Source organism: Leucoraja erinacea, chromosome 9 (assembly GCF_028641065.1).
Source record: "Leucoraja erinacea ecotype New England chromosome 9, Leri_hhj_1, whole genome shotgun sequence".
NCBI lineage: Eukaryota > Metazoa > Chordata > Chondrichthyes > Rajiformes > Rajidae > Leucoraja > Leucoraja erinaceus.
Window position 1 is genome coordinate 65,977,418 of NC_073385.1, and position 26,228 is coordinate 66,003,645.

General features: G+C 50.1%; 1 protein-coding gene across 4 annotated transcripts; it reads left to right on the forward strand.

The window, feature by feature from the left end:
- The first annotated feature begins 384 nt into the window (after positions 1-384).
- On the forward strand, positions 385-25,878 carry rpusd2 (RNA pseudouridine synthase domain containing 2). 4 transcript variants are annotated; one of them, XM_055641074.1, is made up of 7 exons: positions 385-601; positions 3,393-3,590; positions 9,449-9,557; positions 18,651-19,011; positions 19,955-20,169; positions 22,555-22,851; positions 24,794-25,878. In XM_055641074.1, the coding sequence occupies exons 2-7, from the start codon at positions 3,469-3,471 to the stop codon at positions 25,430-25,432; spliced, it is 1,743 nt and encodes a 580-aa protein (XP_055497049.1). In that variant the 5' UTR covers positions 385-601; positions 3,393-3,468; the 3' UTR covers positions 25,433-25,878. The 4 variants fall into 4 exon arrangements, with proteins under 4 accessions (XP_055497049.1, XP_055497048.1, XP_055497050.1 ...); XM_055641073.1 differs by lacking the exon at positions 385-601 and adding an exon at positions 1,975-2,154; XM_055641075.1 differs by lacking the exon at positions 385-601 and adding an exon at positions 1,975-2,154 and having other exon boundaries at positions 18,651-18,942.
- Positions 25,879-26,228: the final 350 nt, after the last annotated feature.

Below are 26,228 nucleotides of genomic sequence, written 5' to 3' on the forward strand. Positions count from 1 at the left end.
AGACCAGATGGTAGCAGATGTGATGACAAAACCTGCAACAAAATTTAAGTTGATGGAGTTTGCAAAGTTTATGTTTGGAGAGTAACCATGTATGTAAAAGTCTACATGATGTAAGGTAGAAAATCTTAGGATGTTTTATTTTGAGTTAAGATAACAATGCGAGAGCAAGTGGGGGTGTTGACATATATGAAAATATGCTCTCAATTGTAAAGAAGTTAATCTTAATGTTGTATTGTTACTCAGACAATCTTGATGCAGGTGGTGAATGACTGACAATGATAGCAGCCAATAGTAACTGCTGTTACTGACAGCCAATGAGAGGTACTGTAATTGATGTGTGAGCAAGTGTGTAAATAAAGTTTTTCTTCCAGTTTGTACAAGATGGATGCCCCACTGTGTTTTTTACTGCTCTGAATTATCTTTGGTCTAGCACTGGGTAGGCTGCAAGAATCGCTGCACAATGCACCTCTGCCAACAGAAAAGCATAAAAAAGGCTGAAGAAAGTGCTGCGAAGTGGATTAAAGTGCAAGAAAGCCTTCAAAGTCCCTGCTGATGTGCTGGAACACAAAGAAGGCCCCCATGAATCAACTCTAACAGAAAGGTAAGATTCAAGTCTGAATTATGAAAATCTATCTGTATGGACTTTAATTAATTTAATTGCACCATTTTATAATGTGAATAAATTCATTCATACATTCACTCATTCATTCCTTATTAATTCATTCACTCACTCGCTTACTCATAAGTAAGAGTCTAGAGAGGTTCAGATGAGACGTGAAGGATGCCTGACCCCCTGGAGCAGGCGAGAGTGTGCGGGCTCCGAGCTGTGGGCTGTGGGCTGTGGGCTCCAGGCTCCGGGCTCCAGGCTCCGTGTTCTGGACTCCAGGCCCCGGGCTCCAGGCTCCAGGCTGTGGGCTCCAGCTCCGGGCTCCAGGCCCCGGGCTCCAGACTCCAGGCCCCGGGCTCCAGACTCCTGTGTTCTGGACTCCAGGCCCCGGGCTCCAGACTCCAGGCCCCGGGCTCCAGGCTCCAGACTCCAGGCTCCGGGCTGTGGGCTCCGGGCTCCGGGCTCTGGGCTCCGGGCTCCGGGCTCCGTGTTGTGGGTTGCGGGCTCCGGGCTCTGGGCTCCAGGCTCCGTGCTGTGGGCTCCGGGCTCCAGGCCCCGTGCTCCAGGCTCCGGGCTCTGGGCTCCAGGCTCCGTGCTCCAGGCTGTGGGCTCCGGGCTCCGGGCTGTGGGCCCCGTGCTCCAGGCTCCGGGCTCCCGGCTCCGGGCTCCGGGCTGTGGGCTGGGGGCTCCGGGCTCCGTGTTCTGGGCTCCGGGCTCCAGGCTCCAGGCTCCGTGCTCCAGGCCCCGAGCTGTGGGCTCCGGGCTCCAGGCTGTGGGCTCCGGGCTCCGTGTTGTGGGTTGCGGGCTCCAGGCTCCGGGCTCCGTGTTGCGGGCTCCAGGCTCCGGGCTCCGTGTTGTGGGTTGTGGGCTCCAGGCTCCGGGCTCCGTGTTGTGGGTTGTGGGCTCCGTGTTGCGGGCTCCAGGCTCCGGGCTCCGTGTTGTGGGTTGTGTGGGCTCCGTGTTGCGGGCTCCAGGCTCCGGGCTCCGTGTTGTGGGTTGTGGGCTCCAGGCTCCGGGCTCCGTGTTGTGGGTTGTGGGCTCCAGGCTCCGGGCTCCGTGTTGTGGGCTCCAGGCCCCGTGCTCCGGGCTCCGTGTTGTGGGCTCCAGGCCCCGTGCTCCGGGCTGTGGGCTCCAGACTCCAGGCCCCGGGCTCCAGGCTCCGCCCGGGGCCGCGTCGGGGCGACGGTTGGACAACAAGAGGGCGCGGGGCGGGACCTCCACCGCCGGACCAATGGCTACACCGCCCGCAGGCGGGGCGGGTGATGGGCGGCCGGTCTGCCCAATGGGATGCAGGGGCGGGGAGTGCCGACCAATGGCAGCGAGGTGGGACGGCTGACTGACGTGGGTCGTGACCAATGGCAGCGCAGGCGGCGCGCAGGCGCCCCCGGGGCGGGTTGAGCGGAGGTGAAGATGGCGGCCAGGGGGAGCGCGGAAGAAAGAGGCAGCTGAAGGCGCGGCCCAGCCCGACCCGAGCAGCGGAGGAATGGGCGGCGAGGGAAGGCAGCAGGTCCCGGGGTGGACGGCGGGGGAGACACCAGTGGCGGCCGGTGAGGGTCGGCTTCCGCGCTGCGACGGGCCGCGACCGCGGGCAACTTCCGCGCGGCGACATTCAGTTCACCCCCTCGTCGTCTGACCCCCCTCCATCCTAACCCCTAGCCCCCTCCATCCTGACCTTCAACCCCACCATTACCCCCTCCACCCTGACCTTCAACCCTGCCCGCCCCCACCCTGACCCTCTCCATCTGACCCTCTCCACCTGATCCCCTCACCCTGACCTTCAACCCTGCCCGTCCCCACCCTGACCCCCTTCACCCTGACCCATAGCCCCCTCCATCCTGACCTTCAACCCCACCATTACCCCGCCCACCCTGACCTTCAACCCTGCCCGCCCCCCCACCATGAACCCCTACACCCTCTCCACCCGACTCCCTTCACCCTGACCCATAGCCCCCTCCATCCATGACCTTCAACCCCACCATTACCCCCCCTGACCACCCTGACCTTCAACCCTGCCCGCCCCCACCATGAACCCCTACACCCTGACCCCCCTCCACCTTGACATTCAGCCCCCGCCCGCCCCCACCTTGACCCTCTACACCTGACTCCCTTCACCCTGACCCCTAGCCTCCTCCACCCTGACCCCCACCCACCCTGACCCCTAGCCTCCTCCACCCTGACCTTCAACCCTGTTCCCAGACCCTCCACCATGACCTTCAACCCTGACCCCCTCCACCTTGACCTTCTGCCCCCCATCGCCCTTGTCACCTGCTCACTCCGAACCTGACTGCATCCACCCTCCCACACCATCCCCTCATTCCCTACCTCCACTGCCACACCCGCCCGCTGATACCCCACCCACCCCTTAACCACTCCGCCTTATAACCCCCTTACCTATTGACCCCTTCCACTGCCCGACACCCCGTCTGGACCCGCTGTCCCTCATCTCCCTGATACCCTCGCCTCCTTGTCCTCCACTCCTCCTCGCTTTAGTATGTAGCCCCCACCCAATCATTTTGCCGCTGAGTTTTTCCAGCATTTTTGTGTACCTTCGATTTTCCAGCATCTGCGGTTCCTTCTTAAACATCTTGCCCCCCACTCCTGATGCAATCTCCACATCTCTCTCCTTTAGCCCTATTCCCAAATCCCCTCATCTTCACCCTCAAATCCCCTTGACAATTTGATCCGTGCCCTAACCATCTTTATGTTTCCATGCAGCTCAAATGAACAGAAGTGGTGCTGAATTCATTACTGATTATTTATCCTTTTTGTTTGCTTGTAAATCCAGGTTCTTGAATCCCTGCTATGGTTGGAACAGAAGTTTGAGATCTGCATTCCAAACCCATTCACTGCAGAAAAAAACCATGTCAGAAAGAAGTTGCATCAACCTGTCCTCTCCCTCTTTTTGTTGTAAGAAACCGTGCAATTTGAAAAGGCCTGGATTAGCAGCTGTTCTTGGCCACAGCTCTCTGCCTGATCACCATCGGTGAGAAATGATGAAGTGATGCTAACCGCTAATCTCTTCGCTGCACTGAGACCTACTGCCACCTCACGGTTCCACCCTTTCCCCTGAGTTACTGTTCAAACAAACCGCCAGGCTGCTGCTTGAAGTTCCTCACTCTCTGTACCTGTGAGATCCAGCACCATGCTAGTTGCTAAGTTCCTTCTTGCATAAATGGAACTGCCCAGATTCTCATGTCAACATGCAGTTTGAAGGATGCAAGAGGCAGATCAAAGCCCCCTGCCATACCGCAGTGTCTGATGCTGAGGAATGGCCTTCTCGGCTTGGATTGAATTGTTATTGAGGTGCCATTTATGGCACTATGGAATTTTAATTCAAGTCATTTCATCATCATGCTAATACTCATATAGAAAACCCACAGTTATGTTCTTGCCTCGGCATGTGGCAAACCTAGTGTGCATTCCGCGTCACAAGATGCGGTGCCCAGCAGCTTGCTCGCCACAGTATTGCTGCTCTGCATCGCTATTTACCATGGCACAATTGGCAACCATATTTTCTCGCAATACGCATCTGAAACAAGGTCTATTTTATATTTAACTGCTGGCTCTTGCCCCGCCTGGTGCTCAATTTACTCTGATGACCACTTTCTTTTTGGGGAAACCCCAGCTCACAGACTTGCAGGCACCTGACTGCTGATCGAGATTGTGTTTAAGCAGCATCAGGTGCAGGCAAGCCTATGAATTTAAAAAAAAAAGATGACCTGGTACCTAATCTCCCTCCACCCATTGAACTGTCCCATTATTATTAGATGTAAATGTAAAAATTATAAGATGCAAAAATAATCACTGCTATCATCAATCCCTCCCACACCCCAGAAAACAATCCACTAAAAAATGCTGAAAGTACGCATCAGGGCTGCCTGTAAGTTGTTGCCCAAAATGCCAGCTGTGCCATTTTGGGTACAGACTGTGTGTTTGCAGTGTTTTCTGCAGACTGCCCCTGAATGGACAGCTGGTTGGGTGCCAAGGGTTATATCTGTGTTGGATGTCAGACCTCACCTTGTGTTCTGTGGAGTCCTGCATCTCCAGCCCCCTCGGCACACCACGATAGTCGTTCATTCTGCATATCAGTTACAGCTGGATCTGGGAAGGGTTAGCGCCGCAGTTGTAAATGTGGCCTGGGTAAAGCTATGAGTGTACAGGGAAGGAGGAACACCAACCAGACCAAGATATCTCATGAGTTTTTGAAGAATGCATGAAGAATTTCTGAATTCTTGAAGGAAATCTGTGCCTTCCCTTTGAGTTCTCCCATTTGCAGCATCCAGAATCAAGACAGTTATGTGGGACATGTTCAGTACCACGAGCTGTAGACTTCTGCTGACAGGCTGAGCAGTGTGAGATACCTGCTATGGTCAATGCGCACCATCATGGATTGCAGTGTTTAACATGGGCAGTGACCCCCATTGTGTGTCCAAACACCACATCAAGCCCATTACTCAATGTAAATCCCTGATCCACAGCGGGTAAAAATTACATGTAAAACATTTCTTGATCACGTGCAAACAGGATTTAATTGCTCCAGAGTTTGAAGCCAGCTCTTTATTTTGAGAGCTGGGCATAGGCACAAACGTGGGTTGTCTGACTAGTCTGCTTCATGCCAATTTCAGCTTCTTTAGATGAGCTTTCCTGGAACTGGTCCATGTTGATTTCAAGCCCTTTGATAGCTATAGTAGTCGTGTTGGGACTGGAGAGGACTTGGGCTGTTGTACATAGCGCAGTGTTGGTAGAATAGAGTGCTGCCCTTCCCCTGCCAATCCCCCGCCCCTAATTTTTAGATTTCATACTTGCATTTATTTTTTAATTTTTACTATTCAATTAGGTAAAAGTTCGGGCTGTGCAATATTATAACGTGAAAAGAAGTATCACGACAAGTTTTTTAAGAAAAAACAGAACAACAAAATCACCAATGTCTTCCATTTGGAGATGTATAGTTCCACGCCACTTTAGTGCTTCAGTAGCAGCTGTAGTGCCAAACTTTAGAGGCAGTGCATGAGGTTAGCAGAGCTTGCCGTGAGCAGTTTAACTGAAAATATTTTCTTTTAATGGGGTGTAGCTTAATGAACTAATCAAGATTCAGGTTTAAACAGCAGACTGGTTTGAGGGATTTCAGGGTCGGTCTCAGACCCCGTGCTCCCAGCCTCTCCATCTATTCAGCTTTGGCTTTGCAGTGAGCATCGATGCTTTAGATGGCCCACTGCTTGCTTTGGGGAAGGCATTGATTCTTCATTCAGATGTAGGGGTGTTGGTGGGAGTGTCTAACTCAGCAAGTGAACATCCAGTCTCCCATTCCATGAACAAAGTGATGAGTGTTGCAGATGTGAACAATTAGCTTCTGAAAATGAGACCAATAACTGATCAAAAATGGATGCGTTAGAAATCTAAAAATTGCATCCTCTTTCAGCTGGTGGCTTGTTTGCATAGAGTGTGGGGTGGAGAGGGTTTGATGAGGGAGGTTTAAGCATCACATTATCTTTCATCTACTCATCGGGTTGCTCCGAGGCCCGTGAGAAGTAGAATTCATATTACAATGTGCAGCGGTATTCACGCTGCAGTCCCATTGTCGGTTCCGCGTCGTTCCCTTCCACCGAAACTGCAGCTTGGGGGATTTGTGACATGATGCTGGCTTCAATGAGACTCACCAGGGAAAGAACTTTGCTTTGAAATCAGCCTCGGTCTGATTTGCAAAAGCAAGTTTGGTTTGGGGTGAAGCTGAAACCGGTGATCGTGCCACAAAGCAGCAGCGTGCAAACACAAACAGTTGATCGTCACAGTTTGCCTGTAACCCCTTGTGATGAGGGTGGAGTTCAGTGCCATTTATTGAGCATCAGGAGGCTTTGCTAGTTATCCTCCATGTTAACTGAGACTAACTTCACAGGTCAGATTATAATATAACTGTCCCTATTCATTTTTTTTTAAGTAGTGCTTTGCAAAATTATTCTGCTTTGGATAAGATTTTTAAATACCTCCTGGGTTTCAACCGCAGATGGAACTCTTAGCACAAATTATAGTCACATTAAAATGCAAATAAAGCCATATGATTTTAGGGTATCTGCCATTAGTAGCAATAACCGTTGTATGTGTGTTAGTGATGCTGTGCGGTATAGAAGGCCTTGGAGAGAACTGGTTGAAGAATGACCAAACGGACCTCAACCTAGTTAATTCTAGTACTGGCTAAACTGTAGTCCTGCACACCTTGAAGTTAGGGGGATCAGGATATCTCTATACTTGGCTGGTGAGAGTCCAGCAGCAATATCTGTGACTGTCAAGGATCTGAATGCTTGGCCGGTTCTTGGCAACCATCACTCCAACTCCCAGAGGAAGTCGGGAAAAGCCAATCTCAGATTTGCAGCATCCAAGCACTTCTGAAAATGGACAAATGGGGGAAAATGGCCAACTGGATACAACCCAAAGCAAGCAATCCCAAGAATCTCAGTCCTGCATGCAGCACACTTCGTACAGACTCTAAACACTCCTCCACAGGCCAGATGTTCCCAGTTTCGCATGGTCCGTCCTCTGTTACATTGTGTTCGGGGGTTGCCACCATGTGGACTTGTGTGCAGACAACTGGATGCTGCCAGGACCTTGAACCAATCACCAGAAACTGGTCCTAAGGAGGCCGCTTCTTCAAATATGCATGTTCGCAAACGTACCATATATGATAACCAAGTCTGTAATGAAATCTGCCCACTGTTTAATTATGCATAACAGACACTGAGCAATAGGAATTAAAATATATGGCAGATGTACCATCCTGTTTGTTGTTGTTCAGCCAGCAAAGCTGATTGTGCTTCGGAAGCTGTGATGAGGCATTGAGATGGTGAAGCTGAAGCAAGATAGCAGCACCTGCCTTGACTCGGGCACTGGCTCTGTGTGTTCCCATCATTTTACCAGCACCTCCCTCCAGTCAGTCTGTGCAATGATCATTGTTTTGTCTAACCAAATTGGGTGAACACCAATATCTTCCTTCTCCCTGACTTGCAGCCGTTGACAGACTTGCAACAGAGGTGTGTGGAGGTGCGCTTCTGTTGCTCTCTCTCCTGCTGACGTGGCTTTTGATTCTTCCATTTAGTGTCAGTTCACTGCTCACTGGTTGGCGTTATAATGATGGCCACTGCACTTCTTCACTTGTGGAGCCATCTCCAACAAAATCGTTCAATATTTGGGCACATTTTCAGTCTTCCCTTTCCAACAATAGAGACACTGACTGTTCTGCTGCTCCTGATCAGTATAAGCTCATTTTGCAAATGTTCTTTGTTGCCTCTGCTGCTTTTTTTCCTATTCAGTGTAGCCTTCTACATGGTACTCGCTTTCCAAATAAACTCTTAGTGCTTTTGGTCACTTTCAAAACTATGTACTCAAATTTTGAGCTCTGTCCCATTTTTACCCCCTTATTTTTGATATGTAAATTTTCCTTGCTAACATTAAATAACAAATTCTCAGTGCCCTTAGTATCTGCAAAAGTAGAAATTTTTCTCAGTTCTGGAGTATAAATGTCTGTAGCTCAGTAGCCCAAATACTGATCCTTTAGTCATCTAATCTGAGTAGCCACTGTCTACCATGTCTGGGATGCAGCTAAACCATTAATTTTGTCACTTGTCTCTTTATCCATTTATTCAGACTATCAAAGATAATTTAGAAATATAAATAAATCACATATTGCCGTGTCCACTCTGTTATATCTCTACGGAATATAGAAACGTAGGCCAAGGAAGATTTCAGCTTTTAATTCTTGCTGAGTATTCACGTTAAAAACAGAAAATGCTGGAAATACTCAGGCTACATCTCTTGAAGAGTTAATAGTCTGAAGAAGGGTTTCGGCCCGAAACGTTGCCTATTTCCTTCGCTCCATAGATGCTGCTACTGCACCCGCTGAGTTTCTCCAGCACTTTTGTCTACAGTTAATATTTCTCTCACCTGCTGAGTTTTTCCGGCATTTTTTGTTTTTATTTTAGATTTCCAGTATCAGCAGTTTTATCTTTTTTCACTGACTTCATTTTTTTTTTTCCTTTAGTGTGAATGAATATTTCAGCATTTTTATTCCTTGCCCTGACGCGGAGCCAATAGTTTCCTGGATGTTTTCTGTCTTAACTGCAGGTATAGAGCTACCCCGGATATAGTTTTAAGGAAATGCATTTAGAAGTGCCTCTATCATTTTCCAGATATTAAAACACGCATATGTAATTAGTCCAAATCAAGCTTTATAAGAAAAATGTGCAATTTTATGATTTTTAAACATCCTCGAGTTATTAGCTGATGTAATTTCAAACACATGGGTGAGGTTAGCTGACTGAATTACAATGTAAGTTGATCTGTTCTAAATTTAGGATAGGAAGTTTCACTATTGAGTAACCTGGTACTTGCTGAGAACAAAACGTCACCACAGGGCCGAGAGTAAACTGTGACTGGATGTCAGCTGGCTCTTGGTACAAACCACATGCACAGTGCCTGATTCAAGATGGTAGATGCTAATTGCTACATTGCAGCACACTGCCTCAGTCCTCAGATGCTCAGTTCAATAAAAGCTGTGCTTTGCTGGGTCTATAAAACATCCCGCTGTCTAAATGTGTTGTTTGATTTTTGTTTACTGGAATACCAGTGCTATACGTTTTCTAGATGCATGAGGCAGCTTGCGTTAAACTATGCATTTCAGAGAGAAGGGATGAGAATTGCATGAATCGCTCACTACTTTAGAATGATCCCTTGAGCAGTTTAATTGCTCTGATTTCACCTCTGTACAGAACTAACAGCAATAAAAGACCCGTGTGCCAAGGGTGCACCAGTGTTTATTTGGTGTATTTTTGTCTATTTCTTTACCGATAATAGCATTGGTGCCAAGATGGGCAATACTACATTGCAACACAACTTCATGGTGTTTTTCAAAAGGAGAAAGATTAGTTCTATGGAATGGAAGTCTGCATCACAATCACACCAGGTACAATTAAATTATTTCTGGCTGGCTGTTAGCTTAACTCAATTTTACGTTGAACTGAGCAAAATATTCTTCCGCAACTCCCCCTTTAACCAATGCAGCCATTCTTTAATCTGCTAAACTTGTTCAGGAGTGGTTGAATTGTATTAGTCCCCCATGGCCTATATATTGATCAAATCTAATCATTTATTACAGACTAAAGTAATATATAAAGTAATAATGTTTCCCTTATCTGGGTTGATTTCCCCCCGAGTGAGCGGAGGGATGACCTGATAGAGGTATACAAAATAATGAGGGGAGAGATAAAATCTTTTCATCATCGCGGGTGTGTCTAAAACAATAGTGCAGTTTAAAGTGAGAAATAGAAGGCTTGGCGGGGATCTGAAATGTTTTTTTCCCCACAGAGGGTGGTTGGAATGTAGAATCCACTGCCTGAGATGGTGGGCAGAGACTCTCTCAATGGCTAAGTAGCATTTAGACAAGTATTTAAATTGCTATAGCATAGTTTACCTTAGTTTATTGTTATGTGTACCTGTACCAAGGTACAGTGAAAAGCTTTTGTTGTGTGCTAACCAGTCAGCGGAAAGACAATGCATGAATACAATCGAGCCATTCAGTGTACGGAGACATGATAAAGGGATAATGTGAAAAATAACGTTTAGTGCAAGATAAAGTCAGTAAAGTCCAATCACAGATAGTCCGAGGTTCACCAATGAGGTAAATGGTGGTTCAGCACTGTTCTCTGGTTGTGGTAGGATGTTTCAGTTGCCTGATAACAGCTGGGAAGAAACTGGTCCTGAATCTGGAGGTGTGCGTTTTCACACTTCTATACCTTTTGCCTGATGGGAGTGGGGAGAAGAGAGAGTGGCCAGGGTGCGACACGTCCTTGATTATGCTGCTTGCCGAGGCAGTGTGAGGTTGGAAGTCAATGGAATGGAGGTTGGTTTGTGTGATGGTCTGGGCTGCGTCCACAATTCTCTGCAATTTCTTGTCTTGGATGGAGCTGTTCCCAATCCATGCTGTGATGCATCCTGATAAAATACTTTCTACGGCGCATCTGTAGAAGTTGGTGAGAATTGTTGGGGACATGCTGAACTTCTAAGCCTTCTTAGGAAGTAGAGGAAGCATGCGGGACCTATTGCAGTTAAATGGGATTAGTGTAGTTGGGTACAATGGATGGTGTGGACAAAGTAGGTCAAACATAGTACAGTACAGCACAGGGACAGGCCCTTCTGCCTACACTGCCTGTGCTTAACGTGATGCCAAGATAAACTAATTTTCTCTGCCTGCACACGATTCATTTCCCTGCATATCAGTGTGTATATTCAAAATCCCCTTAAATACCACTCTTATCTGCCTTCACCACCACCCTTGGCAGTGTGTTCCAGGCATCCATTCTCCTCTGTTGCTTCACACGTCTCTTTTAAATTTTGCCCCTCTCACCTTAAAGCAATGCCCTTGAGTCTTTGATATTTCCACGCTAGGCAAAAAGGTTCTGGCTGTTTACCCTGTCTGTGCCTCAAACCACTTGCTTCTGTGCTGTAATAATTCAACGACTGGTTTGTCCCGCATATTAACTCCTCTAATGTCACAAGCCACAACTTAATGACATGAGGAACTCATGGACATTATTAGACACATATCCAACCAATCCCCATAGCATGAAGCATTTTCTGATCAACTTTGTGCATCCTCATTGACCCTGCCTTCTACATATCTAGACTAGACACAAAATGTTGGAGTAACTCAACGGGACAAGCAGCATCTCTGGAGAGAAGGAATGGGTGACGTATCAGATCAAGCCCCATCATACTACATATCTATATCTGCCTTCCTGCCACTTCTGTGCAGCTACCCCCCTGAGTGATAGATACCTTGGGTTGCTTCCAGTACCTCTTGCTAGTGAGGGTAGGAACAGGGAGATAAGGGAGCTGAATGTGTGGCTGAGGAGTTAGTGCAGGGGGCAGGGATTTAGATTTCTAGATCACTACAATCTCTTCTGGGGCAGGGTAACCTGTACAAAAGGGACGGGTTGCACCTTAATTGGAGGGGAACCAACATTCTGGCAGGCAGGTTTGCTAGTGCTACACGGGTGGGTTTAAATTAAAAAGTGGCAGGGTTGTGGGGGTGGGGTCAACAGCGTGGAAACGTATTCTTGCAGTTAACGGGAAAGAGAGTGTAGGAATGGTCACGTTTAAACTAACAGGGCAGGGGGGTGGGAACCAATGCAAGGAGACACAGGGACATAAAAAGAGGACAGAAGCAAAAGGTAGAAGGCAGATAAGAAAAACTAACCTGAAAGCTTGTTGCCTTACTGCAAGGAGCATTCGAAATAAGGTGGATTAATTGAATGTGCAGTTAGTAGTTAAGGGATATGATATAGTTGGGATTACAGAGACATAGCTCCAGGATGACCAAGGCTGGGAGCTAAACATGCAGGGTATTCAATATTCAGGAAGGATAGACAGAAAGGAAGAGGAGGTGGGGTGGCATTGCTGGTTAAAGAGGAGATTAATGCTCGTAAGGAGTGACATTAGCTTGGATGCTGTAGAATCGGTACAGGTAGAACTGCAAAATAGTCGAGGGCAGAAAACGCTTGTTGGAGTTGTGTACAGACCACCAAACGGCAGTAGTGAGGGGTGGGAGATTGCAACCTTCACGTGCTCCGCCCTGTTTCAACGAATGCAATCAACCCGGCGTGCACAATCAATAAGATCAAATAGAACAAGTTGTCCTACAACTTTAGGCTGTTCACGCCATATGCAAGAAGAAGCAGTAGTGAGGTTTGGATAGCATCAAACAGGAAATTAAGGATGCGTGTAGCAAAGGTAGCAGTTATCATGGGTGACTTTAATCTACATATAGATTCGGCCCACCAAATTGATAGCACCACTGAGGAGGAGGATTTCCTGGTGTGCATACGGGATGATTTTCTCAGCCAATATGTAGAGGAACCAACTGGAGGGAAGGCTATCCTTATTGTGTAATGAGGAAGGATTAGTTAGTGATCTTGTTGTGCAAAGCCCCTTGGGTAACAGTGACCATAATATGGTGGAATTCTGCATTAGGATGGAGAGTGACACGGTTAATACAGAGACTAGGGTCATAACTTAAAGAAAGGTAACTTTGATGGTATGAGACGGGAATTGGCTTGGATAGACTGGCAAATGATACTTAAAGGGTTGACGTTGGATATGCAATGGCAAAGATTAAAGATTGCATGGATGAATTACAACAATTGTTCATCCCTGTCTGGCGTAAAAATAAAACGGGGAAGGCGGCTCAACCGTGGCTAACAAGAAAAATTAAGGATAGTGTTAAATCCAAGGAAGCGGCAAACCAGAGGACTGGGAGAAATTTAGAACTCAACAGAGGGGAAAATAAGAGCATGAAAAAAAGCTTGCGGAGAATATAAAAACTGACTGTAAAAGCTTCTTTAGATATGTGAAGAGGAAAAGATTAGTGAAGGCAAATGTAGGTCCCTTACAGTTAGAAACAGGTGAATTTATAATGGGAAACAAGGACATGGCAGACCAGTTAAACAAGTACTTTGGTTCTGTCTGAACTAAGGAAGACACAAACAATCTCCCAGACTAGGGGACTGTGGATCTAGCATGAGGGAGGAACTGAAAGAAATTCACTTAATCCCCAGGGCCTGTTGGTCTGCAACTCGAGGAGGTGGCCTTAGAAATCAAGGATGCATTGGTGGTCATTTTCCAATGTTCTATAGACTCTGGGTCAGTTCCTGTGGACTGGAGGTTAGCCAATTTTTAAGGAAGGAGGGAGAGATAAAACAGGGAATTATGGATCAGTTCGCCTGACATTGGTAGTGGGGAAGATGCTTGGGTCGATTATTAAAGAATAGCGGCGCATTTGGAAAGCAGTGACAGAATCGGTCAGACAGTATGGATCTAGGAAGGGGAAATCATGCTTGACTGATCCTCTGGAGTTTTTTGAGGATGTAACAAGTAGAATGGATAAGGAAGAGCCAGTGGATGTATTCTTCTTCTTATCAAGTCCACACAAGATTAGACGTTGTTCAGCCAGAGCTAAACACACTTCTCGACATCTGCACACAATGGTGTCTGTCTTGTGCGTGGTGGTGGAAACAGGTGGAAACAGGGCGGTGACGTGAACGCTCTTTCCTTGATCCCAGTGCATGTGGTGTATCTGGACTTTCAAAAGGCCTTTGACAAGGTCCCAAGAGATTAGTGGGCAAAATTAGAGCACATGATATTGGGGTTAGGTTATTGACATGGATAGAGAACTGGTTGGCAAACAGGAAGCAAATAGTAGGAATTGGCAGATCCTTTTCAGAATTGCAGGCAGTGACTAGTGGGATACCGCAAGGCTCAGTGCTGGGACCCCAGTTATTTACAATATATATATATATTAACGATTTAGACAAAGGAATTAAATGTAACATCTCCAAGTTTGCGGATGACAATCACAATAATTCTTTATTAGCCAAGTATGTTTTGCCACATACGAGGAATTTCATTTTCCAAGTCAGTCATACAAATAAAAAGCAACGGAACACACAAAATACATTTTAACATGAACATCCACCACAGTGACTCCTCCACATTCCACACTGTGATGGAAGGCGAAAAAAAGTTCAATCTCTTCCCTTTGCTCTCCAGCAGTCCAGGAGCCTCGAGCCTTCCGTTGACGGGACGATCTTGACTCTCGCAGCCGGTGGTGGGCCCTCCTGCATCGGGGGGGGGGATGTCAGCAACTCCGCCGGGGCTGCCCGAGCCTCTGTGTTCGTTGGAGTTCCAGACTAGCCTCTCCCGAGACTACGAACTCGATGGTAAAGTCCGCAGGCCACGGTCGGAGCGATCCCAGGCAAGGGATCGACTCCGATGTTAAGTCCATGCCCTGCGGGAGCGCTCAAGGTCAGTGCGAGGAGGCCTCCAGCTCCATCAATGGCAGAGCGACCAATCGTGTTTCCGGCAAGGCAAGAAACTGAAAAAAATGTTTCCCCCCTCCCCCTCCCCCCACATAAAAGAAACCGGAGGAGCTGGGTGGCAGTGTGAGCTGCGAGGATGCTATGAGGAGCACGGTGACTTGGATAGGTTGGGTGAGTGGGCAGATGCAGGATAATGTGGATAAATGAGAGGTTATCCACTTTGGTGGTAAGGACAAGGAGGCAAATTACTATCTGAATGGTGTCAGATTAGGAAGGGGGGGGGGTGCAACGAGGCCTGGATGTGCTTATACATCAGTCACTGAAAGTAAAGCGGGCAGTGAAGAAATCTAATGGTATGTTCGCTTTCATATCGAGAGGATTTGAGTATAGGTGCAATGAGATCCTATTGCAGTTATGCAGGGCCCTGGTGAGACCACACCTGGAGTATTGTGTGCAGTTTTGGTCTCCTAATTTGAGGAAGGACATTCTTGCTATTAAGGGAGTGCAGCGTAGGTTCACCAGGTTAATTCCCGGGATGGCAGGACTGACATATGAGGAAAGAATGGGTCGGCTCGGCTTATATTCACTGGAATTTAGGATGGGAGGGAATCTTATAAAAAACATATAATATTCTTAAGCGATTGGACACGCTAGATGCTGGAAACATGTTCCTGATGTTGGGGGAGTCCAGAACCAGGGGGTCACAGTTTAAGAATAAGGGGTGGGTCATTTAGTACTGAGATGAGGAAAAACATTTTTCACCCAGAGAGTTCTGCATTTTTGGAAATCTCTGCCACTGAAGGCAGTGGAAGCCAATTCACTGGATGTATTCAATAGAGAGTTGGATTAGAGCTAACGGGGAATTAAGAGATACTAGACCAAGAGGGCCGTCACCTCAACGCGGTGGGGGGAGCTGCGATGTCACACAGACACACTAACTACCCCCCCCCCCCCCCACACACACACACACACACTAACCACCCCACATACACCCTCACACTAATCACCCCCCTTGACATTATATTAATATTAATCATTTACTCCTTTTTCTCTATCCCCCACCCGATCCACTCAGATAGCCCCCAAATTGTAGGCACAAGTAGAGAGGGAGAAGGAAGTGGGTAGAGAGGGAGAAGGAGGGGGGTAGAGAGGGAGAAGGAGGGGAGTAGAGGGGGTAGAGAGGGAGAAGGAGGGCGGTAGAGAGGGAGAAGGAGGGGGGTAGAGAGGGAGAAGGAGGGGGTAGAGAGAGAGGGCAGAGGCAGAGAGAAGGCAGAGGCAGAGAGGAGGCAAAGTCAGAGGCAGAGAGAGGGCAGAGGCAGAGAGAGGGCAGAGGCAGAGAGGGGGCAGAAACAGAGAGGGGGCAGAAATAGAGAGGGCAGAGACAGAAGCAGTCAGAGGCAGAGAGAGGGCAGAAGCATATACAGAGACAGAGGCAGAGAGAGGGCAGAGACAGGGGAGAGAGAGGGCAGAGAGTGGACAGAAGCATATAAAGACGCAGAGGCAGAGAGAGGGCAGAGACAGGGGAGAGAGTGAGCAGAGACGAAGGGAGCAACACTCCACCACTCACCCATAGGTCCCAATACTCAGAGAGGGAGGGGGGCAGAGAGGGAGGTCCCAAGAACCCGAGCCGAGGACCAGACCCGAGAGCTCGGCTGCTCCAACACAGAGCCCGACTTGCTCGTTCTTTCTACATCTTTTGAATAACCGGGGGAGGGTGGGGGGTGAGGTCACTTGCAGCATAATAAAGCATGAAATTTTCAGATAAGTAGATATTGGACTCGATGGGAAAAATGTCAACCGGAATATAAAAAAATTCATCATTAGCGCGTAGATTTTTAGCGAAGATGTAAAAACACACAAACACACACACAAACACATCTAAGCTCAGACTCTTAATAGATACCAGACCAAGTGGGACCCGTTGGGTCCCATCACCTCAACGCGTGGTTGTGGGGGGGGGGGGGTAGGCGACCTGCGGCATCACATACACGAAGCAACCTCCCCCACACACATTAACCACCCCCCTTGATATACTATTCATTCGCTCCTTTTACCCCATCCCCCGCCCTATCCACTCACACATAGCCCCCAACTCGCAGGCGTGGCTAGAGAGTGAGAGGGGCAGAGGCAGAGAGAGGGCAGAGGCAGAGAGAAGGCAGAGGCAGGGCAGTGGCAGAGAGAACCTCAGGGTTCGTTGACCTATAAAAGGTAGCCCCGACTAGGATCGTTGTCGATCTTCTGGAAGGGCGCTTGGGGCTGCGTGACCTTTTCGAGGTGTCTGCTTGCACGAGGCTGAAGGGCATGGACCGGCAGAGATAAGGATCGAACCCGCGGTGATTTAGGTATCATATAGGGGATTCGTTGTTCATTCAAAAAGTAAAGTTTAATTGTCCAGTGCTTGACTCAGTGTTTTACTGAACTAGACTAAGGGGGGGGGGGGGGGGGGGGGGGGGGGGGGGGGGGGGGGGGGGGGGGGGGGGGGGGGGGGGGGGGGGTAAGCTTTAGGAGCATAATTACAATGTGATATGAATATATGATATGATGGGGAGAAAGCAGGAATGGGGTACTGATTTCGGATAATCAGCCATGATCATATTGAATGGTGGTGCTGGCTCAAAGGGCCGAATGGCCTACTCCTGCACCCATTTTCTATGTTTCTATGAAATAAGGGCTTCTATGTGTAGGAAGGAACTGCTGATGCTGGTTTACACCGAAGATCGACACAAAATTCTGGAGTGACTCAGCAGGACAGCCGGAATCTGGAGAAAAGAAATGGGTGATGTTTCAGGTCGAATCCTTTCTTCAGACTGAGAGTCAGAGGAGAGGGAGACTAGAGATATGAAAGGGTAAGGTGTGAAAATGACGACGGGTCAAAGCAGACACTGTTCAAGGAAATATTGAATGGTTCATTGTTAGATGAGGGGAAGGTGACAACGAAGCATACAATCAGTAAACATAATCAGAGGGACAGTGAAACTAGTCGGAGAAGTAGGGTGTGGGAGGCCGTAGAAAGAGGGAAAGCAAGGGTTACTTGAAGTTAGAGATGTCAATATTCATACTGCCGGGTTATTGAGGTTGCACGGCAGTCGGGGTCACGACCCGTGACCCATACTGTTGCCACACAAAGTCTTCTGGAGTACAAGCGACGAACGTCAGGTAAGCACTTACTATGGCTGCAGTACAGTGGGCCCTTCTTCTGTCCCAGAAGACTGGCCCACTGTGAATCACCCCGTGTGGTGGTGGGGGTCCAGGGGGTGAATCACTGCGGTGTGGGGGTCGGGGTGAATCACCCCGATGTCAGGGTCGGGGTCCGTTGCTGGTGCAGTGACTCTGGGTGGACGGAGGGACCAGACTGCCCCCAACTCTGCTGCAGCTGACGGGACGCTGCCAGGTTTATTGCCCCGTATTTCCACTGCCCGGACCCGCGGCCCCGCTCCACAGCCCGTCACAGTGCGGCTGCCCAGGGGGAGACGGGTCGGAGGCCGGCCGTGGCCGGACATCGCTGACTCCGGGGGGAGAGTGGGGGCTGTCCCGAGGGATGTGCTCTTTCGGCCGCTTACACCTTGGTTCTCGGGTTCAGACTGGAGGCCGACTCCAGCCCCGGGCGTTCATGGGCCGGGACTTGCCCCCAATCCGCCGGCACGCTGGTCTTTCGCAAGTCAGTGAGCAGCAGTGATTTTGGCAGTGTTCGCTCACGGTCACCCCTATTTCCACAATATTTTACAGCGCACATATTGACAATTTTGGCGGTTTCTAACACGTAAGAACATACGCGTTTTGTGTGTTACTAGTGTATGCCGGAAGCTGCCTTGTACTCCAGAATGATTGAGCTACTCCTCACGCCCTTTGACCTGATGACCTTACATGCAACCCCCCGTGTAAACTGCATAAACAAAATATGAAGTGCTGTTACTCCAATTCACATTGGGCTTGTAATTGTAGTGTTATCACTGTATCCTGAATCTTATTGAATGGTTCAAGGTTAGTTTAAAAAAAACCATAATATGAATGTTTCCAAGTGTTTTGGCAACGATATTGGATGCCGGTCACTTGCTGAGAGCAGGCAGTGGGGTTGTTTCTGGCAGTTTTTAAAAATCTAACTCAATAAGGTGGAACAAATGCAGGCAGTGGATTAGGCCTCAACCATAGATCCTATACTCCTCTGGTATCTTTGGCCTCAACAGAGACACCGACACCTCCTGGCCGGAGAGCCGAGTTGCTGCCGGCAGTCGGCGGCATCGTCCATGTGGTGGTGGCGGCGCAGCCGTCTGCTTGCAGCGAGGATGAGTGGGGTCACCGGCGGTGACAAGAGGAAGGAGCCGGAGCCGGAGCCGGAGCGTTCCCCCGGGCTGCGAGAGGACGGCCAGCCCCCGACTAAAAAGCTGCGGAGCAAGAAGGGGCGGGCGGGGGAGCGCTACGTGCCGCCGCCCAGGAAGAAGAACCAGAACACCAGCTTCGGTCATGACCACTTCAACGGTGAGTGGGCCGGGCCGGGGCAGCTCAGTAACTCGTCTCATTGTTTCCACACTCACCGCAAAACTGCAGGTAAAAGCTCCAGCTCAGCCCAGCCCAAACCCCTACCCGATCCCCCGGTTGCCAACCACTTCAACTCCCCCCTCCCTCCCATTCCCACACAGACCTCTCTGGCCTGGGCCTCCTCCCCCACCGCCACAGTCAGGCCCAGCGCGAATAAGCGAGTTCGTTATTCCGACTGCGCATGCCCAGGTCAAAGATCACCATGCACAAACAACCCTGGAAAGCAGTGAACATTTCCTATGAAGAAGATTTCTGAAGAAGGGTTTCAGCCCGAAACGTTGCCTATTTCCTTCGCTCCATAGATGCTGCCTTACCCGCTGAGTTTCTCCAGCATTTTTGTCTACCTTCAATTTTCCAGCATCTGCAGTTCCTTCTTAAACCTTAATTTCTTCCCTTTCTTCCAGCTTTGATTCTTCTAGGTAAGATACTGCTTTCAAACTATGAAATAGTTGTATTTAGTATTCCTTTGTTAAAAAAAGTACTGATTAGGGATGATCAGCCATGATCACCCCCACTGATTGGGGATGATCAGCCATGATGACATTGAATGGCGGTGCTGGCTCGAGGGGCCGAATGGCCTACTCCTGCACCTATTGTCTATTGTCTGTTAAATGCATTTTGTCATTTTTATTGCTTTATGCTTTGGTGAGTGAGCGAGATCATGCTTGTCCGTGGTCGATGATGCGCCCAGGTCTGTTGAGTTGTTGCTAGGCTGTCCCCTCCCGTCCCAGTCCGGGGGCGGCCGGAGGTGTCGGGCCGGGCCTGCAGCCGCCGCGGGAAGAAGGCTGAGTTGCTGCAGCGCTTTATCTGTACACAGTAAATGGCTCGATTGTAATCGTGTATTGTTTTTCCGCTGACTGGTTAGCACATAACAAAAGCTTTTCACTGTACCTCGGTACACGTGACAATAAACTGAATTGGTTGGTGACGTTCCTGCCTGCTTCTCCCGCAGAGACGGAGTATTACTTTGAACGTGGCCTGCGGAAGGTGTTTTCCTACTACTTTGACTTCCAGACCTATTGCAAGGGCCGCTGGGTGGGCAAGACCATGCGCGAAGTCTTCAGTGACGAGTTCCGGGCGGAACCTCTCGACTATTACACACGGGCGGCAAGTGCCGGCCGCATACGTCTGAACGAGGAACCTGCTGACCTGGACACCGTCCTTAAGGTACTGCACTGCCCTGCCCTGCCCAGCCCAATGCACCTCGTCCTGCACCTCACTTGGAGGAAAATACAAAATGCTGGAGTAACTCACTGGGACAGGCAGCATCTCTAGAGAGAAAGAATGGATGGTGCTTCTTGACCCAAAACGTCACCCATTCTTCTCTCCAGAGATGCTGCCTGTCCCGCTTAGTTACTCCAACATTTTGTGTCTCTGTGGGGTCCAGGAAGGTTTGTGTTCACAGGAGGAGGGGGATTCCAGAGGGCAGCAACGTTCATGGGAGGGGGTCCCTGGGAGAGCATCTACATTTATGGTGGGCGGGTGGTGGTGGGTGGTTACGGGACCATGAAACCATTTACAGGAGTGGGGTCCCGGACGGTGTTTGAGTTATGTGGGAGGCGGACAACGGGAAGGTGCCTGTATTTGCAAGAGGGGTTCCCAGGATGGCGTCAACGTTTAGGACGGTTCTGCAAAGACCATGGTGGTTAATATGCCTAATGTGTTTGTCATGGTTTCTGTGGAGTTAGCAAGGGGTTGTAGTCAGTAGGTCTCCTCATGTTCGCATGTATTTGAATCTTCCAAGAGTGTGTGTAATGTACACTTGGAAACATAATTCAGTTGTTGTGGCTTGTGTCTGGTTGGTTCACCAGGGCCCTCCTTCACTTTCCTCTGGCCATTGAGTGTTGTGTCCCCTGGGTCTGGACTCCCCCCAACATCGGGAACATTTTTCCTGCATCCAGCCTGTCCAATCCCTTAAGAAAAATATATGTTTCTGCTAGACCAAGTGCAGACCCGTTGGGTCTGTTCCCCCAACGTGCGGTTGTGGGGGGGGAGGCGGCATGCAGCGTCATACACCCTAACTTCCCCCCCCCCCCCCCCACACTCACGCTAATTACCCCCCTTGATATTATATTAAAATATTAATTTGCTCCTTTTACCCCATAACCACCCTATCTACTGACGCATAGCCCCCAACTTGCAGTCACATCTGGAGGGGGGGGGGGTAGAGAGTTAGGGCAGAGAGAGAAGGGGCAAAGACAGAGACACAGAGAGAGGGGCAAGAGGGAGAGGCGGGAGGAGAGGAGGAGAAGAGGGAGGGTGGGTGAGGGGTGAAAGGTGGGGGTGGAGGGGAGGAGAGAGAGAGGGGATGAGAGTGAGGGGGAGAGAGGGGGGGAGTGAGGGGGAGAGGTGAGGGGAGGGGGAGAGGTGAGGAGCAGGGGGGGTGGAGGGAAGGGGTGTGGAGGGGAGGGGGGTTTAGGGGAGGGACGGTGGGGGGAGGGGATGGAGGGGAGGAGGGGAGAAAAAAGAGGGGAGAGAGAGAGGGGGGGGGGGGTGGAGAGGAGAGGGGGGGGGGGAGAGGAGAGGGGGGGGGGGGGAGGGGGAAAGGAGAAGGCTAAGAGGGTGGGGGAGAGTAGAGGAGGGGGGGGGGGAGGAGGGGAGAGAGAGAGAGAATGCCTTTTAATTTCAACCCAAACCCCCCAAACAACCATTTGCAGGCAGTGCTTTTTTACTTTAACCATATTTTCATTTTCAAACCACATTAGGGGTACTTACTCACAGTAGTGTGGACATGTGTTCAGTGTTATTCACAGCTCAGAGAAACGTGACCCTCTGCCTTCCTCCATCTTGAAGAGACTGAATGAGGCACACCACTTCCTGGTTTTATAGTCCCTCCCCCCTGCCGCCAGCAAGGGCAGCCGAGAGAATGGGGAATTTTGTAAAATCATTAATATCTCTGTCATTTTTCATCGACTGGAAAATTCCTCGGCACACATGCGGCGGAGGGGGGCTCTGAGCGAGGTGGCTAAAAATGACGGCCGTAGGTGGCGGCGTACTCTCGGAAATCGCAGCACAGATCGCCAAAACCGGTCAAGAACAGACTTTTAGTAAATTAGAAGATAAGGTTTCCTCTCATCCTTCTAAATTCCAGCAGATATAAGCCAAGTCGATCCGTTCTTTCGCCATATGTAGGTCCTGCCATCCCAGGAATTAACCTGGATAATTCCCTGCTGCACTCCCTCAATAGCAAGAATGTCCTTCCTCAATTAGGAGACCAAAACTGCACACAATACTCCAGGTGAGGTCTCACCAGGGCCCTGTACAACTGCAGTAGGACCTCCTTGCTCCTGTACTCACATCCTCTCGCAATGAATGATGGTAGCAGCGAGATAAGGGCCTGGCCCAGATGTTGTGGATCTTTGACAAATGCTGCCTTCTGGAGATAGTGCCTTGTGTAGTTGCTTTTGATGGTGGGGAGGGCTGTCCCTTTGATGAGCCAGGCTGATTCCACCACTCATTGGTCATGGGCATGGGGTTTAAGCACTGAGGGAGAGGTTTGACTGGCCCAGTTGTATTTGCCTGCATTAAATCACTCCCTTTGCACTCTCCCAGAATAACGACTTCATGAGGAATACGGTGCACAGGCACGAACCGCCGGTCACCGCTCAGCCGCTCAGGATCCTGAGCCAGAACCAGGAAGTGGTGGTGGTGGACAAACCTGCCTCCATTCCCGTGCATCCCTGCGGCCGATACCGACACAACACAATCATCTTCATCCTGGGCAAGGAGCACAATCTGACCGAGCTGCACACCATTCACCGGCTGGACCGCCTGACGTCTGGGGTCCTCATGTTCGCCAAGACCCTGGACGTGTCCAAGAAGATTGACCAGCAGATCCGAGAGAGACAGGTAATGGTGCGGGAGTGTTTCTAGCTGAGCTTGCTCTTGGCTGTGACATTGGGATTGGCATGGGTTGTGCTGATAGAACCAAGGACCCCATGATCAGGTAGCGTTTAGTTTAGAGACACCGACCAGCGATCCCCACACATTAACACTATCCTACACACACTTAAGGACAATTTTACATTTACACCAAGCCAATTAACCTACAGACCTGCATGTCTTTGGAGTGTGGGAGGAAACCGAACATCTCTGAGAAAACCCATGGGGAGAACGTACAAACTTTGTCATGACCTTTTGTAAGCTGTATGTCTAAATTAAAGTAAACCCTGGGACACCTCAGCTAACTGTAGTAGAGGCCTCCCAATAGTCAACTGGAATTAGACAAGCACATGTGCTGGGAGATTGCAGATACCTGTAAAAATAATAGGGAAGTGTTAATGGGAGTCAACTTCTCTGATATTGACTGGGTTTCCCATAGTGTTACCTTCAATGTATTGGCCTTATTTCCCATCATGCTTCTCCAGTAAGTAACGATCTTGGGTTATTATATTAAAAACATTTGTGTTTTCAAGAGAGATTTAGATTTAGTTCATAGAGCTAACGGAATCAAGGGATATGGGGGAAAAAGCAGGAACAGGGTACTGTTTTTAGATGATCAGCCATGATCATATTGAATAGCGGTGCTGGCTCGAAGAGGCCAAACTCCTGCGCCTATTTTCCATGTTTACCATGCTTGATTTTCTTATAATGTCCAGAAATTCCTACATCACTTTCTTATCAGATCCCACAATCTGCAGCTAGACACAAAATGCTGGAGTAACTCAGCGGGACAGGCAGTGTGTCTGGGGAGAAGGAATGGGTGATGTTTTGGGTCAACCCGAAACATCACCCATTCTTTCTCTCCAGAGACGCTGCCTGTCCCGCTGAGTTACTCCAGCATTTTGTGTCTATCTTTGATTTAAGCCAGTGTTTGCAGTTCCTCCCTCCACAAGAGTCAAGAGTCAATTTAATTGTCATTTGGACTCCTGGAGGTCCAAACGAAATGCCGTTTCTGCAGCCATACATTACACACAAATAGACCCCAGACACAACATAATTACATTTAACATAAACATCCCTCACATCGCTGTGATGGAAGGCCAAATAAACTTATCTCTCCACTGCACTCTCCCCCCCCCCCCCCCCCCCCCCCCCCCCCCGATGTCAGAGTCAAAGTCATAGCCCCCGGCTGGCGATGGCGATTGTCCCGCGGCCATTAAAGCCACGCCGGGTGGTGCGAGGTCGCACACCGGGTCTTGGTGTTGGAGCCCCCGGTGTGCGCTCGCAGAGTCCGCGGCCATTCCAGCCGCGCGGGGCAGTGATGTAGGCCCCGCTCCAGGAGCTCTTCGACCCCGCAACTCGGGCGGGAGAAGTCGCCGTTGCAGAAGCCCCGAAAAGCGGTCTCCCCCCAGGGAGCCGTGGGCTCCTGGTGCCGTCGTCCACAGACCTGTCGTTGGAGCCTCCGACTCTCCGGCAGCAGCAGCAGCAGCAGCAGCAGCAGCAGCACCACCACCGCTCCACCCGCTCCGGACTCGGCCAGCTCCGCGACGGCAACGGTGAGTCGACACCTGAGTCCCCGGTCTCTTCCTGTTGGAGGCCGCTCCTCGTTGCGACCTCAACGACACCCGAGACCCGACGAGAAAAGGTCGGGTCTCCAGTGCAGGGAGAGATTCAAAAAGTTCCCCCCCCCCCTCCCACCCCCACCCCCACCCCCCCCCACACACACACCCCCAACATAAAATAACAAAAAAACTGCACAAAAACACAGACAAAAAATAACAAAAACGCGGACAGGCTGCAGAGGCCGCTGCTGACCAGAGCCGCGCCGCCTAGTGCACAATCAGCACTCCATGGTTGTCTCGAAGGAAGCGAGTGGTTGTCCTGGGCTAAGGTGTGCGTCTTGTTGCAGGTACAGAAGGAGTACGTGTGCCGGGTGGAGGGGGAGTTCCCCGCCGGTGAGGTGACCTGCGTGCAGCCCGTCCTGGTGGTCTCCTACAAGGTGGGGGTGTGTCGGGTGCACCCCAACGGCAAGCCCTGCCGCACGGACTTCCAGAGGCTGAGCTTCAACGGCAGGTCGAGCGTGGTGCGCTGCCAGCCCCTCACCGGCCGCACCCATCAGATCCGCGTGCACCTCCAGTTCCTGGGCCACCCCATCCTCAACGACCCCGTATACAACAGCGGGGCCTGGGGCCCACGGCGGGGGGCCGACGGCCACATTGGCAAGACGGACGAGGAGCTGCTGCAGGAACTGCTGGAGCTGCACCGGCTGAGGGAGTGCCCCGACCTGCTGCCGGAACAGCCCCCAGACCCCGACCAGGGAGCGGTAGATCCCTCTCACCCGCCGGAGGGCGGAGCGGGGCACGGAGGGACGGAGGGACCCTCCAAGGGCCAGCGGGACGAGCTGTGCGGGGAGTGCCGCATAGTCAGGAAAGATCCCACCCCTGAGGACTTGGTGATGTACCTGCACTCCCTCCGCTACAAGGGGCCCGACTGGGAGTACTCCTCTCCCCTCCCCCCCTGGGCCGCTGCCGACTGGCACCAGGACTGAACCGGTCATTGGAAACCCCACCTCTGAAACACTTGCACAGTCAAATGCACTGGCGCGCATCTTCAAACACCGAGGCAGCCCGACTGCTTTGTACAGACTGCAGCGTTGCTGTAGCAGCAACCAGAGTGCTGGTTGTGTCCGCAGGGCTCCCGTGCTCTCTGCAAGCTGACTGCTTTACTGCTCCGGCTGTTTGATATCCCATGCACCATCGGGTAGGCTTGGAGTTAAGCCTCCTTGCAGTTGAACGGCTGTGCAGAATGGAAACAGGCCCTTCGGCCCACCAAGTCCATGCTGACCATTAATCACTCTAATCCTACGTTAATCCCTGTTACATTCATCACTCTCTCTGACCCTCCCCCACTCTAATTGTTGGACCGGTTTCACTGTCCTCCTGGTGAGTTCCATTGTCTGTAGCAATAATTGTTAATAAAGTTAATAATGCCTTACTTTTGATGAAATTCAGCGAGCAAACGCGATAATTCCCGATATTTTGGATCTTTAAATCTCCATGGCAAATGTCCGCTGTTCACTTCTGCTGTTTTTCTACCTTCAGTTCCCTCTTGTAATTACCTTACTTTCTATCTTTTTTTCTGCCTGAAAATTTAGGCCGCTGTGCTTCACGGTCACCCCGACTAGCAGAGAAAATTTCAGCTCAAATATCGGCCATTTCCCATGTTTTTAACGGGTGGGAAAGTGCGTGTTTTCCCATTCACTAACATGTACCGATGTATAACATGTACTCCAGTTGAGATTTTCGGTCACGTGGGTGCGGATCTACGCTCCAGTGACCTTTCGT

Coding starts and splice junctions, on each gene's coding strand:
- rpusd2 (XM_055641074.1), top strand. CDS start 3,469: ATGTCAGAAAGAAGTTGCATCAACCTGTCCTCTCCCTCTTTTTGTTGT. Junction 19,012..19,954: donor CACTCACCGCAAAACTGCAG/GTAAAAGCTCCA, acceptor CTTCTCCCGCAG/AGACGGAGTATTACTTTGAA. Junction 22,852..24,793: donor AGCAGATCCGAGAGAGACAG/GTAATGGTGCGG, acceptor GTCTTGTTGCAG/GTACAGAAGGAGTACGTGTG.